We start from the raw sequence: 17,255 nt of genomic DNA on the forward strand, positions 1-17,255 counted from the left end.
TGACAGGCCGCTGATTGACATGCGAGACGGCAAATGGCGTACCCTCCTGCTGGAGACCTGATCCTCCCTCTCCAGCTCGTCCCCTCCGCCTCTGGGAAGGTTGGGCATCTGGCGAACCTCGCTCCTCCGCACGCTCTGCCGCCTCACCGTGTGACTGGAGAGAGAGAGAGAGAGAGAGAGAGAGAGAGAGACCAAAACCACAAAGAAACAAGATATGAATCAGAAGAATAATGAATTCCTGTTACTCTTCCCTGTTTTAACCACTTAAAGCCTATACACTTCTTTTGCCGGGGTCAACCAAGGGTCTATACTAGGCCCCCCTCATTTTTCCCCTCTACAGCAAATCTCTTTGGTGAAAATAGCCAATTTACGAGCTCTCAACGCGTCGCAATGCAACACGTTGACCTCCAGAATGGGGATGCTAGGGTTCATGTGGATAAATCATGGTACTTCAAGATAGTCGCGTTTCCCTTTTATTTGACCATTAAAATGCAACAAAGCAGATGACATTATGACATCACGTTATTGCTACAGCGCTGTGAATTCCCACATGAGCTCACTATGAAGAGTGCTTGTCAAATGTCACGTATGGCTGTGGTTTTTACATGTGAAAGATTCATGCGGTGGCCAGCGCATGAGCAGGGGAGCATGCACACGTGAGCCTCGCTCTGTATGAGAGGCGTATAATTCCCAACTTAGGTCCTTATTGGCAAGTCATCATGACAGCTGTCACATTTTCAAAACAGAGGAATAGGGAATATAAAGGTTCAACTTCTTAGTGTGCTCCAAGTATAAAGAGATGCACCAATGTAACAAGTAGGAAAGGGGCTATAGAGTCTAATAACGGAGTGGACTTCCATGCCAATATTCAGCTATCAATAGCTCAATAAAGGCTGATTCATACTTTGTAGCATGTGAAAATGCGCAACTCCATCATGCGAATGAGCATAAATTAGGCATACATTATGTCAGTAATTAGGTGTGCATGTTGTGATCAACTCTGTGTTAAATAAAACACGAATACAACACCATTCAAATTGTATTTTAGCTGAGCACGATCTCCCCCTTTAAAATAGCTTAAGTATCCTTAACCTTATCATACTCCATCGGCTGCTGGCCTACAGTAGCTGTTAGACAACCTACTAGCAATTCCAACACAGTTGGGAGCAAACAGCGAACTGGACCATCCCTCTCAGGTATGGGAATGAAAACAATCATGCTAATATATTTTAGGATATGTTATGCTGAGAACCTTGTGACAGTACTTCATCATATCTACCGTTTTTTCTTTTAATGTTATTTCAAACATGACGTGTTGCCATTTGGGACCTCGGTACTTTGGAATGGTGGCCTTGCAGATATGAAGGGAATAATAACAATTGTGACAGATAAGCAGAGAAATATGTCCATGGCGTACTGCCGGATAACAACAAATTATATTTGTATAATTTTTCCCCCAATTTAGTAGTTTCCAAGATTTCCCCACATATGTTGTCCATATCCCTGCTAACTCCTGCAGCTGGTCATGTGGGAGGGTGTAGACTAGCCTCCAATACACACAAAGTCGCCAGCCGCTTCTTTTCACCTGGAAGTGTCAATGGGAGTTTCAATGGGAGGGCGAAACGCATGCAGAGAGGAACACGGTATCGGACCTAGTTCTTGTAGGAGTCGAAAGTGCAGCGCCAACGATGATCCTCCTCTGCCAGCTTCTCAACCGTTAACACAGCCAATTGTGTTCATTGGAGCACCCTGCCGGATAACTTTAAGCCAGAACGTGTTGTTGTTGTGTGTTTTTTTGGGGGGGGGGGGGTTACCCAATTTAGTCGTTATGCCAATTGAATCCTCCCCACACACTTGTATACTGTGTTGTCACTGCTTGTGTACTGTGTTATCACTGCTTGTGTACTGTGTTGTAGGGAAGCTGGGACCCCGCCCAGCTTCCCTTCCCCGAACACTGGCCAATTGTGTTCGTATAGACGCTGGACAAAGCCGGATGCACCACGGTGGATTTTAACCCATAACCGCAGTGGAGGGCAGGTACTTAACCACTGCGCCACTCGATAGCTATGCCAGAATGTGTTTTGATATCAGGGGCTGAGGAAAGACAAAGTGTAAGATTGCGGATATTGTGTCTGATCCATCTCCTGTGTGTGTGTGTGTGTGTGTGTGTGTGTGTGTGTGTGTGTGTGTGTGTGTGTGTGTGTGTGTGTGTGTGTGTGTGTGTGTGTGTGTGTGTGTGTGTGTGTGTGTGTGTGTGTGTGTGTGTGTGTGTGTGTGTGTGTGTGTGTGTGTGTGTGTGTGTGTGTGTGTGTGCGCGTGCACACCTTCTTGAGGGCAGTGGTATCCTCATGAAGGTCTTGTAGGTCCTCAGCTCTCTGTGGAGTTCCAGGAAGTGCTTCTCCTTTCTCTTCACCATCCAGGTGAACTCTCCGTGTCTCATCTCTATTTTAAACACTGCTGGCAGCGACTGCACATGACAAGGTGGAATAGGAACAAGGTGTTAATAAGTATAATATTCAAATATGTATTATTAATGACCAAGTTAGTCATTAACCTAGAATATATAACATTTAATAGGTAGTCATTAACTAATACATGAGGCAAATGGCTAAGGGGGTTGAGCGCATGCTTAGGAATCGGAAGGTTCCCGGGTTGATCCATAACATTAACAAATGCAGAATAAGAAAAATAAATGTGGCGAGGTAATGTACAACTTTCATCATTAAAATAACATGCACGTCTGTGTCAGCCCTGACATAAACACACAGAAGCAGCCGACGTGTTTGTGTACGGTCTGTCTTTACAGGGTTGGCTCAGGCTTGACTAGAGTCTAGACCCTAGTTAGACTGCTATAGACTACATGGGGATTCCTCTGATTCACTGAGCTCCTCTCTCCTCCTGTCCTACCCTGGCATTGCCAGACTGATCACGTGGGATCAGGGGCGTAGCACCAAATTCTGGGCCCTGGGGAAAAAGATTCACTGTGGGCCCCCCTAAGATTTGTTTTCTTTAAAAAAGACCCCAAAAAAATGTTGTTTTTTTTGGGGGGGGGGGGCTAGTAACTCAGTCCCACTTACACCCCCCCTGTGACGCCCCTGCGTGGGATCGCTCACACGTTTCTCCGCGATATTGTGGAGGATCGTGCGAGTGATCCCAGGTGATCAGTCTGGCAATGGCAGGCTACTCCTGTCCCTCTCGATATGTCCTGACTTGACTTCTTCCCTGGAGCTTTTGTGTGCACTCTCATCTCACAGACCTCCATGCATCATGATTACATACTGCGGATCAGGAGTTTCCATGGACTATGGTTGGGGACAGTTATTATAGTTGTTTTTATTGTTTGCTGTACATCTCTGTGCCCCCCCAACTTTCTCAACCTAACCAGTCAAGGCAGGCTGCCCACTTAGAACTAGGTTCTGTTTGAGGTTTCTTCCAGTTAACACAAGTGCTTGCTCGTGGTACAATTATTAGGACATCTGTCGCTGCTACCACAAAGACAGCATGTCAATGAACAAACTCCCTCCACCTCCCCAGCCTCCTCCTGTAGTAGCATTTAGGTCTTCACTATGTAAGCATGTCATTCAATACGGTTTCATATTATGTACTACGTCATGTTCTTTTCATTTCTGAGTATGTTTAGTTTCAACCCCATGAGGAGTTCATATGTCCATGTAATAACTGTATCTTTAGGCTCTGGTTTCGGGGGGTTTGTAATGTTTATGCAGATTGTTCTGAAGCTACACTGCCAAATATAATGCAGTTTCATTGCAATACATGGGATTCATCTGACTGAACTTGACTTGTGTCTACTTTGCTGACACTCCTCTGTGTGGCGATGTTGAAGCGATCATGGGCGGAGGTGTGTGTGTGTGTGTGTGTGTGTGTGTGTGTGTGTGTGTGTGTGTACCTTGTTGACACTCCTCTGTGTGGTGACGTTGAAACGGTCCTGGGCGGCCGTAAACCTCTCCACCTCCAGGATCCTGGCAGTGATGGGAGACGACAGGAACACCTTGGCCTCGGACTCTTTGAAGCCCACGGTGTGATACACTGCTGTGAATGGCAGACGCTCCTCTGGAACACACACACACACACACACACACACACACACACACACACACTTTATGATTACTTCTTGTGTAACACAAGTTTGGTGATACACCACTACTATGTCAACCACCAGTGCTCTCTCACTCTCACAGACAGCGACAAACATACAGTCAGACAGTGGTGTTTCTATACTTGTGAGGACGTCAAAACCTATTTTTATTTTATCCTTAACCCTTTACTTAAAGGACAACTTTGTTTTTTTACAACCAAGGTTTATGTTTTAGATTGTAATTAAAGTAAATAAAAGATGAGTGTTAAAATGTTTAAATGTACTGCTTTCTATAGTTTTAGCAATTTTCGCGATCTTTTTTTACAGTGGGCGGGGGCATTCTGTCCGGTGGGTAGATATGTCTTTTTTTACACAATAAGGCATATTTAGCCACCGGACAGAATGCCCCCGCCCACTGTAAAAAATATCGTGAAAATTGCTAAAACTATAGAAAGCAGTAAATGAAAAAAAAAAATAACACTCATCTTTTATTCACTTTAATTACAAGCTAAAATATAAACCATGGTTGTAAAAAAACAAAGTTGTCCTTTAACGTGCAGGCCCAACCTAACCATAACCTAATCCTAACCTCAAAATTCCTATAAAAGTAACCATAACCCTCACCCTAACACCTAAATGCCTGATCCTAAAGCTTGATTGATAAATTTGAGTCATGCTGCAAAAATAGCTGATCAAGCTCACAATGCCTTCAACGGAGTCTACGTAGATTAAACACAATCCTAACTTGAACATTTACTAACTACCTTTCACTAAAAAGAAATAGTGCATTTTTTTATATATAATTTAAATGTTGATTACATTTTTATTTCATAAAAATATTGCTAAATTTTCACTTACAGTTAGTAATAATTTACTAACTGTTCCTAAAATCTTTTGCAAAATTAATATTTCCTCTTGTGAGGACAAGGCAAGATCCTCATTAACTTTGCACTGACACACACCCACTTTTTAACACAGTCTATTGTCTCGACTACTAGTGTCTCTCTCACACACACACACACACACACACACACACACACACACACACACACACACACACACACACACACAGCACCCCTGCAGTGGCCCACCTGGTAGGTTGGTGGTGGAGGTGTTGTACTCTCCGTCTCCCAGGTCGAGCTCGCTGGAGTCCAGTTTGTCCATGATCTCGGTGATGTCCGTTGCAACTAGGTGCAGGGTGCTGGAGGATGGCTCCGGAGATCGCAGCATGGCTACAACTCAGCCTGGAGCCCTGGGCTCTCCTGGAGAGACACAAGGAGGTCACAGGGAACAGCGAGGTCAGACTATAATAATTCAGTGGTTCTCAACCTTTTCTGGATCAGGGCCCGCTTGGAAAATCTCAAAAGCGTTTGTGGCCCATGCGGCCACTTAACACGGCAGCCATTTTTCAGAGTGTGTTTATTGTAATGATTGAAGGTCTAGTGTGCAGTAATTCATACTTTCGTCAAATGAAGCAGCATGCTGGAGAAAACACAGTTTTTATGTTTGCCTGTGGAAGCCCACAAAATGCCTGTGTGCACACGCACGCACGCACACACACACACACACACACACACACACACACACACACACACACACACACACACACACACACACAGTATGAACCTTTTGAACAAACACTTAACAGGTTGTACAGTGCTTATAGTTTCTGTATATAGATATTTCTGTATATTTATCCTTGTGTTTGCATTGAGAACCTGCTGTGTAAATACTTAGTTTCAGTGTAATGCACCAACATCACCTTATACGTGCAAAGAATTCTGATTCTAAAATGTAATTATGTCATGAAATGCTGTATCCACATTTACCATTGCTACAGTAGAACTGCACTGTCCAATGTGTTTACTTGCTGCCCGCTCTGGTGAGCTCAGTACAGACTAGTGATGTGCACAGTCACTAATTTCACTGACATTTATACAATGTTTTTCCTGGCTGACTACATGACTAGTTTAAAATTAGGAAAAAAAATAGGAATACTCAGAAAACTGCCAAAACGGAGAACATTTTGATCTATAAGGCCAAACCGCATCAATAAAAGGATAGTGAGTATGTAACGGCCATTTTGTTTCATATAATATTCAAATAATAAAATCTTGTTTAGATTTTTTGGTGACCATGCATTATGCTCATGGGTTTCCTTTCCTACGAAAAAGGAGGCAGCCATGCATTACAATGCTGAAAACAGCATGATGGCTGCCTTAAAGAAATAACTCAGGGAAGTAAAGTATCTTCAGGAAGTTGAAAGAGAGCTAATCCAAACCGAACAGAATCCAAATTCATACAAATCAAGGAATCAAATTCTCTATTTTTTCTATGAATAAACAAGCTTTAACTCACTACTGCTTTCCATGCTGTTGTCATGCAGTAAGTTACAACTCCTCTTACATTTTACAATTATTGATACAAAACTAGTTTACAGGGACGACTGTTTTTGCTTAAAATAAATACATATTTTTGTTATATAAACATATATTTGTTGCCAGACCCAAGGGGCCGGGCTTACATGAGGCTTTGTATCTGTTTTCTCCATACATGGGCATGGTCACTTTGTCCTCCGGCCCCAGCCAAAAAAAGTCTGTCCCCCTTTTGTCCATACATGGGCATAGAAGGGACACACGTCATGCGAAGCCCGGCCATTCAGATTTCAACCACTAGGGGGTCTGGCAGTACCAGGTCTCCTGGTTCCCTAGTTTTTGAGTGGTGCCAACCACTCCTATATCTGACTTTGTCCGTGTGTCCGTATGTACAGTATGTATGTCTGTCCAATAAACAAACATTGATGACAACATCAATACGGGGCTCATCAAAGGCACCACTCTCTTCACACAGGGTGTGATTATTGTTTTACCATTCTGGAACCAAAATGGGGAATCGATAAGCAGAATCAGAATCAAAACGATACCCATCTCTAGCCTGGACTGAAATGAACTAGGAAATTATCTCAGGATCCACATAGAAAACCTGTGACATCTATGACATCAGTCACAGTCATTTATGACGTATTTGTGACGTATGACTCCAAATGTGGACAAGGTTTCAGCATGAATGAAACAGCCCCATCACTGCTCTGCTCACTTTCTCTGTCACTCTTCTTAATCTCTCTCTCTCTCTATCTCTGTGCTGCCTTCCAACCATCTCTCTCTCTCTTTCTCTCTCTCCAACCCTCACATCACATCACACTAATCCAATCTAAACAGCAGGATTAGCTGACAGGGCAGAGAGCATGCTGGGATACAGGAAACTCAGGCATTTTCATCTACATTCCTCACTTTCAGCGTGTGTGTGTGTGTGTGTGTGTGTGTGTGTGTGTGTGTGTGTGTGTGTGTGTGTGTGTGTGTGTGTGTGTGTGTGTGTGTGTGTGTGTGTTGCTGTTTAGTGTCATTGCTCAATTCAGTAAAATTCCAAGCAACAAGCTGTAGTGTATCAATTAGTGAGTGACTGTATGTGCACTGTGTGTGTGCGTGTGTGCGTGTGTGCGTGTGCGTGTGTGTGTGTGCATGTGTGTGCGTGCATGTGCCGTTCATAATGCTCATATGTGGATGATACACTTTAAAAGCTATGGAATGTGAGCCAAATCCTGCCATCAGCTGACCCAGAGTGAAACCTGACTGTGGGAGTCAATGTGTAAGAATGCAAAGTGAAAGAGAGACAGAGAGACAGAGAGACAGAGAGAGAGAGAGAGAATACTCATAAAATAAAACTAGTAAGCATACCTGGGCGTTGAGCGGCCGGTGTGTGTGTGTGTGTGTGTGTGTGTGTGTGTGTGTGTGTGTGTGTGTGTGTGTGTGTGTGTGTGTGTGTGTGTGTGTGTGTGTGTGTGTGTGTGTGTGTGTGTGTGTGTGTGTGTGTGTGTGCGTGCGTGCGTGCGTGCGTGCGTGCGTGCGTGCGTGCGTGCGTGCGTGCGTGCGTGCGTGCGTGCGTGCGTGCGTGCGTGCGTGCGTGCGTGCGTGTACCACTGGCGAAGGCTGGATAGCCGAAACGTTTGTCCTTCATTGTAAAGACATGGAGAAGAAATAAAAAAGTTAACTCACTCCTGTCATTCTGAGTGTGACCCGTCACTTTTTGTAAATGATATTGGTCTAAGAGGATATCGCACTAGAGGAGTCAGAGCACAGTGGTAACAAAATGTTTATTTGTGTGTGTGTGTGTGTGTGTGTGTGTGTGTGTGTGTGTGTGTGTGTGTGTGTGTGTGTGTGTGTGTGTGTACCCCGTCCTCTAAAAAACGAAAGTAACTTGCCCCCTCCTTGACTCTTATTGTTTGTAAAAAGGCCGGTCACCATGGCGACAGGCTTAGCTAAGGGCTACTGTGTGTGATGTCAAATATCAAGCACGTCTGGCTGCACCATCCAGAAAGTTTCCTTCTGACGAAGGGAGATAAAGTGAGAGAGTGAGTGAGAGCGAGAGAGAGAGAGGGAGAATCTCCACCCTCTCTTAAACCCCACCCCTTACCCTGGACAACATGAATAACGTCTGTACATCAAGTGCTCTTATCTCTGTCTACAGACAAACCTACAAAATGTGTCCAGTGTTGCCAGATATTGCGAGAGAAACAAGCGACACCAGGTCTATGAAAACAAGCCCAAAATAAGCGACTAGGGCAGGTCAGTCAAACTTATATATGAATGAATGAATGAATGAATGTTTTATTTCCGTGTCCGGACAATTTCTTGACCCATCCCACATGGGATTATCAGACACATCAATTTTAAAACACAAAACAAAATTACAAACATTCCAGTGTACACCCAACCAGCAACTCATAGTACAGCCTGATTTGAAACAAGCCAGCCACATACAGTACATACATTTATATATACCTGCACATAGAATACATACATATTAATAAATAAATTCATCTATTATAAGTCACCCTTCTCCTTCTATCCCACGCTTTATAAAGATATTCTGAAAATGCAAAAATATTTAGAGAAAGAAATTCAATTAAAAATTAAAATTATATATATCCCCTGCAGTGGCCCACCTGGTAGGTTGGTATATTTTCGTCTCAAGGACCCCCAAATTAATATTTATTTTGCCACAGACCCCCTCTGAAAATATTTTGTGCCAGTGAGTCAGTGACCCCCTTACAAGATTTATGATGTAAAATGTTTCAAGAACATTCCAGATTTCAAAAGATTCTTTGAAAATAGCTGAAGCAAGCCTAAATAAGCAACTACAATGTTACTACACGTGAAACACCCACCCCCCCTCTCCCCTCGCCAAAAAAGAAAAGAAAAACGCTACCTGCAACTTCCAATCTTGACACTTTACAGGAAAACAAGCCCAAAGTCTCTCATAATAAGCAGGCAGACTTGGCAACACTGATTGTGTCATGGTCAAATCCTGTTCCACACAGCAACACTTCCTGGCCCTGCAGTCTCATAATGTTGGGGTATTTCAATGACCGGACAGCGTTCTTACAAAGAACAGGATTTTTGACTGGTTGCGAAATACTGTGCATCATCCTTTCATTCTTCTTTCTTCTTTATGTGTTTCTATTGTACTTTTTCTTTTCATGATTTATAGTTTTTATTTTTTGATTTAGAGAGAATGTCAATAAAAACAGCTTAACCCAAGATACAAAACAACAAAAATATATATTTATATGTGTATATTATATATAATATACACAAACAAACATCAACAAAACCAAACACAGGACATAAACAACAAAACACAAACAGCAAAACACAAACAGCAAACTTAAAACCCTCTCTTTCATTCATAAAAAGACAGTGGGATTAGGTTGTCTTTTGTCTTTCAATACAGGTCACACATCATGAAGCCGAATGGTTGGCGAGTGGTATTAGTACCGCTAGTTTGAGCAAGACGCTGTGATTGACAGTTCTGCCTTGTTGAACTTCTTCATAGCGTTTTTGCGACTATGCCTCAACCTAACCGTATTCCTAATCTTAACCTTAGTAAAATTATGCCTAAAGCTAACCTTATTCCTAACCTTAACCCCAGTAAAATTATGCCTAAAGCTAACCTTATTCCTAACCTTAACCCCAGTAAAAGTATGCCTAAAGCTAACCTTATTCCTAACCTTAACCCCAGTAAAAGTATGCCTAAAGTTAACCTTATTCCTAACCTCAGTAAAATTGTGCCTAAAGCTAACCTTATTCCTAACCTTAAACCCAGTAAAATTATGCCTAAAGTTAACCTTATTCCTAACCTCAGCAAAATTATGCCTAAAGCTAACCTTATTCTTAACTAGGGTTGTCCGATATTGGCTTTTTTACCGATAACCAATATACCGATATTGTCAAACTCTTAATTACCGATACCGATATCAACCGATACTGATATATGCGGGGATTACTGTGATTAGGGTAAGCTCAAATTTCATATCACACACACCATACAGTAAGAACTCCTGTAAATTATTAAAAAAAAAAAAAAAAAAAGATTTTTTATTTTTATTTTTTTCAAAAAACGATACCGATATTTTCCGATATCGATTTTTATGCTAATATCGGCCGATAATATCGGGAGGCCGATAATATCGAACATCCCTATTCTTAACCTCAGTAAAATTATGCCTAAAGCTAACCTTATTCCTAACCTCAGTAAAATTATGCCTAAAGCTAACCTTATTCCTAACCTCAGTAAAATTATGCCTAAAGCTAACCTTATTCCTAACCATAACCTCAGTAAAAGTAGCATTTTATCAGAGAAAATAAATTGTCCGCAAAAGGTATGGTTGGATCGTGGAAAATCAATTCGAACCCAAGGTCTACAGACTGGGAGTTTAATGATTAACGTGGCACGCCATTGAACAATGGTAGGTTAAGGTTGTGGGAGTTACTTGAATCTGGGAAGTGACGCGAATGACTGGGGGCGTGGCCAAGTTGCTCAAACTAGCGGTACTAAAACTACACGTAACACGACTCTACAACAGGCACTGACAACTCTGTAACATGGATTTTGGGGACTGTTGACACTGACTGATAGGGGATTGAGCCCAAATGAGCTCAGCTCCACAGGAAGTGAAATCAAAGTCTGCTACCACTTCCTCTACCCAACAACAATCACATCCTTCAGCTCTTTCTATTTACAACTCCTTCCACAAATAATGAATATCACATAACCGAAAGGCCACAAGTTTGAACCCAATGTCTCCCATCAACAGCTATGTATTCTTACAGTCATCCACGGTAGGGCAGAGAGATATGACTTTAAAAGAGATGTTTCTTGTTGGTTCCCCGTTTTGTTTTCTCATTCTGGCTGTGTCTGACTGTCTGGCAGTGGGCAAGGTGGTACGTTTCCCTCCTGCTGCCAGTGAAATTGTGCACCAATGTCTGCATCAAGCTCCTGCACTTTACCGTCTCCAGTCTTTGCCAGCTCGTTCAGTTGGCCAACGTGGTACTAATGTTACGCCCAAGTTCAAGCTCTCCGTCAGTTCATGTGTTGACACTGTATGCCTCAGGTTAATTCCCAGGTTCTTTTTTTGTCTCGGCCCGTCTGCCTAGCTCATCGCTTTGCCAGCCTGCCTTGTCTAGCTGCCTCACTCATTGTCTTGCCAGTTGCCAGCCTACCTTGTCTAGCTGCCTCACTCATTGTCTTGCCAGTTTCCAGCCTGCCTAGCCTGTCTGCCTCAATCCCCGCCTGCCTGCCTTGCCCGTCTGTCTCGCTCAGAGTCTTCTTGCCAGCCAGCTTAACGGCCGACGGCTCAGTTCTCACTCTCTCTGCCTGCTCCACTTCACTGTTATTCTAGCTCTGCTAACCCTCTTAAGTCTTAACTTCTTCTTAACTTCATAACATATCTGCATTTGAATAGTTGCAAGCCATGTGCCTGCATCCAACTTTTTGGGACCAAAAGTAACTAAATCTCACATGCATGGTAGGGGGGATGCTGCTGTACAGCCCGTCATAAAGCGAAGAGCTGTCACCGTGAAGTGCAGTTATTTTCTCATAACTGACTTGCTCACATTATCCCACTTATACCATGGCTAAACTGGCATAGTCTCTATATCATTGCCAAAAGTAACGTTCCGGTACATTAGAAATGTCTTCCATGGTTCTTATTCATTCATTTAGTAGCTACAGGTGTCTAATTACAAACTGCAGAAGTTTGTTGTGCAGTGTAGGGTGTGCATTGATATCTTTACAGAGTGGCTCTCCAGGAGTCTACTATAAGAGGGTCAGTCTGTGTTTCTGGAGCTAATCTCGTAAACTGCTGGACTCACTGCCAGTAGGCCGCTCGCTGTCTAATATACAATATACAGATCAGGTGTCTGATTGATTGTATGCTTCCTGATATGAGAGTCCTGTACTACCTGTCCATGTAGCTCTCACCCATTCTCCATCAGTTAAGCGTTTACTGTCGAGGTTCACTACCTTACACTTGACAAATAAAATGCTGCTTAGACTAAAGGCCTACATGGGCCGTGGTGATTCTCCAAACAGCAAACAGGTCAAAGAAAGTAGACAGGTTTCAAGAATAAATTACTTTGTTTGCCTCCAGGCAAGACAATACCAGGACCTCATAACTCTGCAAAAGCTCCCATATACAGCCCTCTCTGTTGCCAAGATCTCTCTCTCCCTTTATCCACTCTGTTTCTATTATCTATCTGTCTCTCTCTCTCTCTCTACCTCCCTCCTACCATTACAATCTCTCTCACTCTGCCTCTCTCCCTTTCTTTCTTTCTTTCGCTCTCTCTCCCTACTCTGTCTTTACGATGTCTCTCTCTTTGTATGGAAATCACAATCCTACTCGATGCCAATAGCTGCCGCCTCACTGACCTGTACTGCAGCAATTGTGCAAACATGCTCGGGAAAACAGAACAACACACACACACACACACACACACACACACACACACACACACACACACACACACACACACACACACACACACACACACACACACACACACACACACACACACACACACACACACACACACACACACACACACACACACACACACACATGATCTCTCTCTCTCACACACACACACACACACACACACAACAGTTATGGGGGAGTTAGCTACTTAGCTTATCGTTGCTGTATAGGGCAGAAACCATATATCTCCATATTTCAACGTTTTTTCGTAAATGAATGGCCTACTTCATCATACAAGAGTGTCGCACTAAGTAGTAAAAATAGCAGATCTACAAGCTCACAAGGTTGTAAGCTTGTAGATCAGCTATTTCCACAATTTTTAGACCAATTTTAAAACAGTGGTCTGAAAAAATGACACAGATGCTGTCCCAGATTGAAAGGTAAAAAGACATATAGTTTTTTTTTTTTTTTTTAAGTAATGGTTTGGTGGACATACAAGGTTAAGGTTTTCACCCAACAGCGACGTTATGCAAACTTAAAAACAGTCAATGTTAAAAGGTCAGAGGTCTCCTTGTCTCTCAATGGTTAGTTTTTTTAAAGCAGATGTTCCCCATGTGTATACTATGTGCATGTACTGTATGTTTGCATGCATGTGCAAGACAAGTACCGGTATGTACTGTATAAGTGCATACATGTACTGTATGCGTCTGTAGCAGCCCTACATGGATGAACCTTAACTGTGTGTGTGTGTGTGTGTGTGTGTGTGTGTGTGTGTGTGTGTGTGTGTGTGTGTGTGTGTGTGTGTGTGTGTGTGTGTGTGTGTGTGTGTGTGTGTGTGTGTGTACTTGGCATGATGAGTGTATACGTGGCTGACTGTGTGGGTGTCTGGGTTATCGAGTAACGTGACTCTGCCAGTGTGTGTGTGTGTGTGTGTGTGTGTGTGTGTGTGTGTGTGTGTGTGTGTGTGTGTGTGTGTGTGTGTGTGTGTGTGTGTGTGTGTTCCAGGTGTAGAAGGAGTGTTCCTCTGTGAGATATTCACCCACACACTGGCAGCCTTTTAACAATGGTGCTGGTGGAACCGGTGCAGCAGGGAGGGAGGCGATAGATACATACATACACCCACAGAAAGAAAGAAAGAAAATCCCTCAAAAAACAAAAGAAAGAAAGAAGAGGAAGAGAGAGAGAGAGGTAAGCTCTGAACAGTCAGCAGCTGTAAAGGATAAAACGCACAGCTGGATGTGGGGGAGCAAAGCATGCTGGGAGGGAATACATTGGTGCTTACTGCTAACTTGTGTTCCTCTATAATAAAATTATTATTAATTAATCACCTCATGGAGACTTGAATTCATGGATATTTTTTTGTTTTTATCACATTCCTAATGCCTAATTTGATGACCAGCGGTTCCGGTAGGAGACACAAAAGAGACTCTTTGTGTCTCCTCCCGGAACTGCTGCCGGTCATCAAATTATTGGCTTAGGAATGTGACAAAAAAAAGAAAAAAATCCATGAATTCAAGTCTCCATGAGGTGACTAATCGATAGAAAATAAGTAATGTTTTGGGTGAACCATCCGTTTAAGCTACAATATCTCCTAATTCAGTCAGGCATGATGTTGTTTATTACCCCTTAAACCCTCTAGTCTTAGTGAAACGGAACTTGAGTTACAACTGTTCTTGGACTGCTTTTTTTTCCATCTACACCAAATCTCTTCACCAAAAATAGTTGATCTACAAGCTTGTAGATCTGCTAATTTTGGCCAATGTTCCCCCAGAATAGGGATGCTGAGGTTCAAGTGGTTAGAACTCATTTATAGTTCGTAGTATGACAGTGCCTGTCACCAGAAATAAAAGATTTTCAACCTAAAGAAAACTAGACACAAGCTGAAGTACACCCGCTATTAGAAAGAGGGAGAGACAGAAACACATGAAGACACTGCAGAGTGATAGTAGATAGCGTACGTAGATGGAGACACACGACTTAGTTTCACAAAGAGAGATAGATTGAGATAAAGAGGGAGGGAGAAAGAAAGCAAGGGCAGAAAACTGGCCTTCAATAATAACATTAATGCGAAGAAATGTTCTCATGCCTATATTTCTCTAATCTAATAGCAACCCACCAGGTCAAATAAATCCTCGTAAGTACACACTCACTTGGCCGATAAAGTGATCGTCATTCCTCATGTCCTTTCTAACACTCCGCACACACAGTATTATTATAGTTGTGAGGACATCAACATTTTAGGACTTTCGCCGTTGAAATTGACATTTCAGCATTGAAAACTGCCAAAGAAATTGTCGAAATAGCAGATCAACAAGCTCACAACATGCTGCGCTGCAAAGTGTTACTTTGTATACTCTGTATACTTGTGGGGACATTTGGCCCTCACTCGCACACGCACATACACACACACACACACACACTCTCCATGGCCCATGACCCCAGCAGCCCCCCGCACCACATCCCCCAAAAATGCCCTCGGACAGCCCCCTGCAGTGTGCCCTGTCGTCTCCCTGGAGGTGGTGTCGCTAAGTGAGGGGAGCCTGTGTGCCAGCGACTAGGCACTCACCCTAATTGGGTACAATTACCCCCCTCCCCCCAACACACACACACACCCCACGGACCACCTCACCAGCCAGGTGGCAAGGTGCACACAGACACACACACACAGAGGATGTTTGTCTCTCTCTGTTTGGTAAAGAACAGTCTCCATCACCGTTTCTCTTCCGTCTTCAAGTCATGTGGAGTCATGAGTAACCTAACTCCATCAGTTGAACCAGGCCACTTATGTAACTGTAGTCTACTCTCTTGCCTGGTGGTAATCCACACATAGTGGAAACTATAGCAAAAAACACTGGAAAATACAAACAGCAGCAGGAGCACCTTGCACGCTCACACACACAAACACGCGCGCGCACACGCACACGCACACACACACACACACACACACACACACACACACACACACACACACACACACACACACACACACAAAACAATCTCTCAGTCACAACACAATCCATCAACCACACACAATACCCACTACACACACACACACACACACACACACACACACACACACACAGAAAGAAAACCTTGCACGCAGCCATGTGCACATGCATATGCATACTCACAGATTCCTCACGTGAAAAATACACACACACTGTAACACTTGCTGACCACAGCTTCCACTGACCTGAACCCACAGGGGGTGAGGGAGCCCCATCCTGTCTTGGCGGTCTCTTCTTCTCCTCTCACAACACAGAACAACTAACACACTGTCACTTACAATGACACTCAGAGCTGCTCGCCTCCTCCGCACACTCTCTCTCACTCCCCCCGTTCTCTGATTCCCAGTGCACCCCTCCCTCACTTGTTCTCCCTGGCTCTCCTTCTGCCGTAAGGAATGCGTTGTGTCTTCTATGTTAGAGAGTATGTTGTGAGTGTGTGAGAGAGTGTGCGTGTGCAATCCACAGCCAGGGAGGAGGGGACTCGAGCAGACAGCAGAGGAGGAGGGAGATATCATTGGTCCAGGGGGCTTTCAATGAACATGCCGACAGCCAATGAGGGGGGCAGGGGGGTGACTTTTAGGACAGAGTCTTCCTGCGAGTGGCACCTGTTGGGACTCCCTCTTTCTTTGGTGTTTCCCCTTGATTGCGTCTAAACCCTAACATTTAACTTCACTAAAACTATGCCTAAACCCCTAACCTCACAAACACTATGCCTAACCCTAACCTCACAGAAATTTTGCCTAAATCTAACCTCAAAACCCTATCCACCTGGGCGAAACACAGGGAAAATAGATTCTCCCAGCACCTATCTGTCTCGTCACACACAGAACTTTCTGAAGAACTTTCCCGTCCAGAATATAATCACATTTGTGTCTTCTATTGTTGAGTCAATCAGTGATTATTTATTTTCATCTGACGTTATCATTTGTATTTTGTATGCATCACTGTGAAGTATTTTTTCCAGTAATTATTTACGTTTCCAGTAAATAATAGATGTACGTACTGTATAACATAGTTGAGTTATGGAATTAAGTAAGAGAACACATAATAGCGAGATATCTAAAATAGGGGTGCAACAGTTAATCAAACTAATCGATTTAATTAAAATCAATTATTTTTATAATAGATTTTAATAATACAATAATGGTTAATCACACTAATCAATTTAGTCAAAAATGTAAATATGTTTATTCATTGACATAAGTAAGAAATTACCCATAAAACACACTTGATTATTCAATTAATCAAAAACGTTATCTATACAATAATCGCTAGGATAATAACAGATAATTGCAGCCCTAATCTGAAATACTGACTGATATGTTTCGCTCTTTACATA

At 43.0% G+C, this 17,255-nt stretch overlaps 1 protein-coding gene across 3 annotated transcripts in view; it reads right to left on the reverse strand.

Moving 5' to 3' along the window:
• Positions 1–17,255, reverse strand: part of pld1b (phospholipase D1b) — a 67,003-nt gene that overhangs the window by 32,267 nt on the left and 17,481 nt on the right. For 2 of the 3 annotated variants that reach the window (XM_084048065.1, XM_084048063.1), the window contains exons 2-5: positions 5,188–5,358; positions 3,908–4,071; positions 2,325–2,467; positions 43–154 (exon numbers count right to left, since the gene is read on the reverse strand). In XM_084048065.1, coding sequence (XP_083904191.1) covers positions 43–154; positions 2,325–2,467; positions 3,908–4,071; positions 5,188–5,326 — 558 coding nt within the window. In that variant the 5' untranslated portion in view covers positions 5,327–5,358. Of the gene's footprint in view, positions 1–42; positions 155–2,324; positions 2,468–3,907; positions 4,072–5,187; positions 5,359–16,101; positions 16,284–17,255 lie in introns of those variants that run through there. The other variant, XM_084048064.1, reaches the window with a different exon arrangement.

This window comes from Gymnoscopelus microlampas (genome assembly GCF_963454915.1).
Source record: "Gymnoscopelus microlampas genome assembly, chromosome: 22".
Classification (NCBI taxonomy): Eukaryota; Metazoa; Chordata; class Actinopteri; order Myctophiformes; family Myctophidae; genus Gymnoscopelus; species Gymnoscopelus microlampas.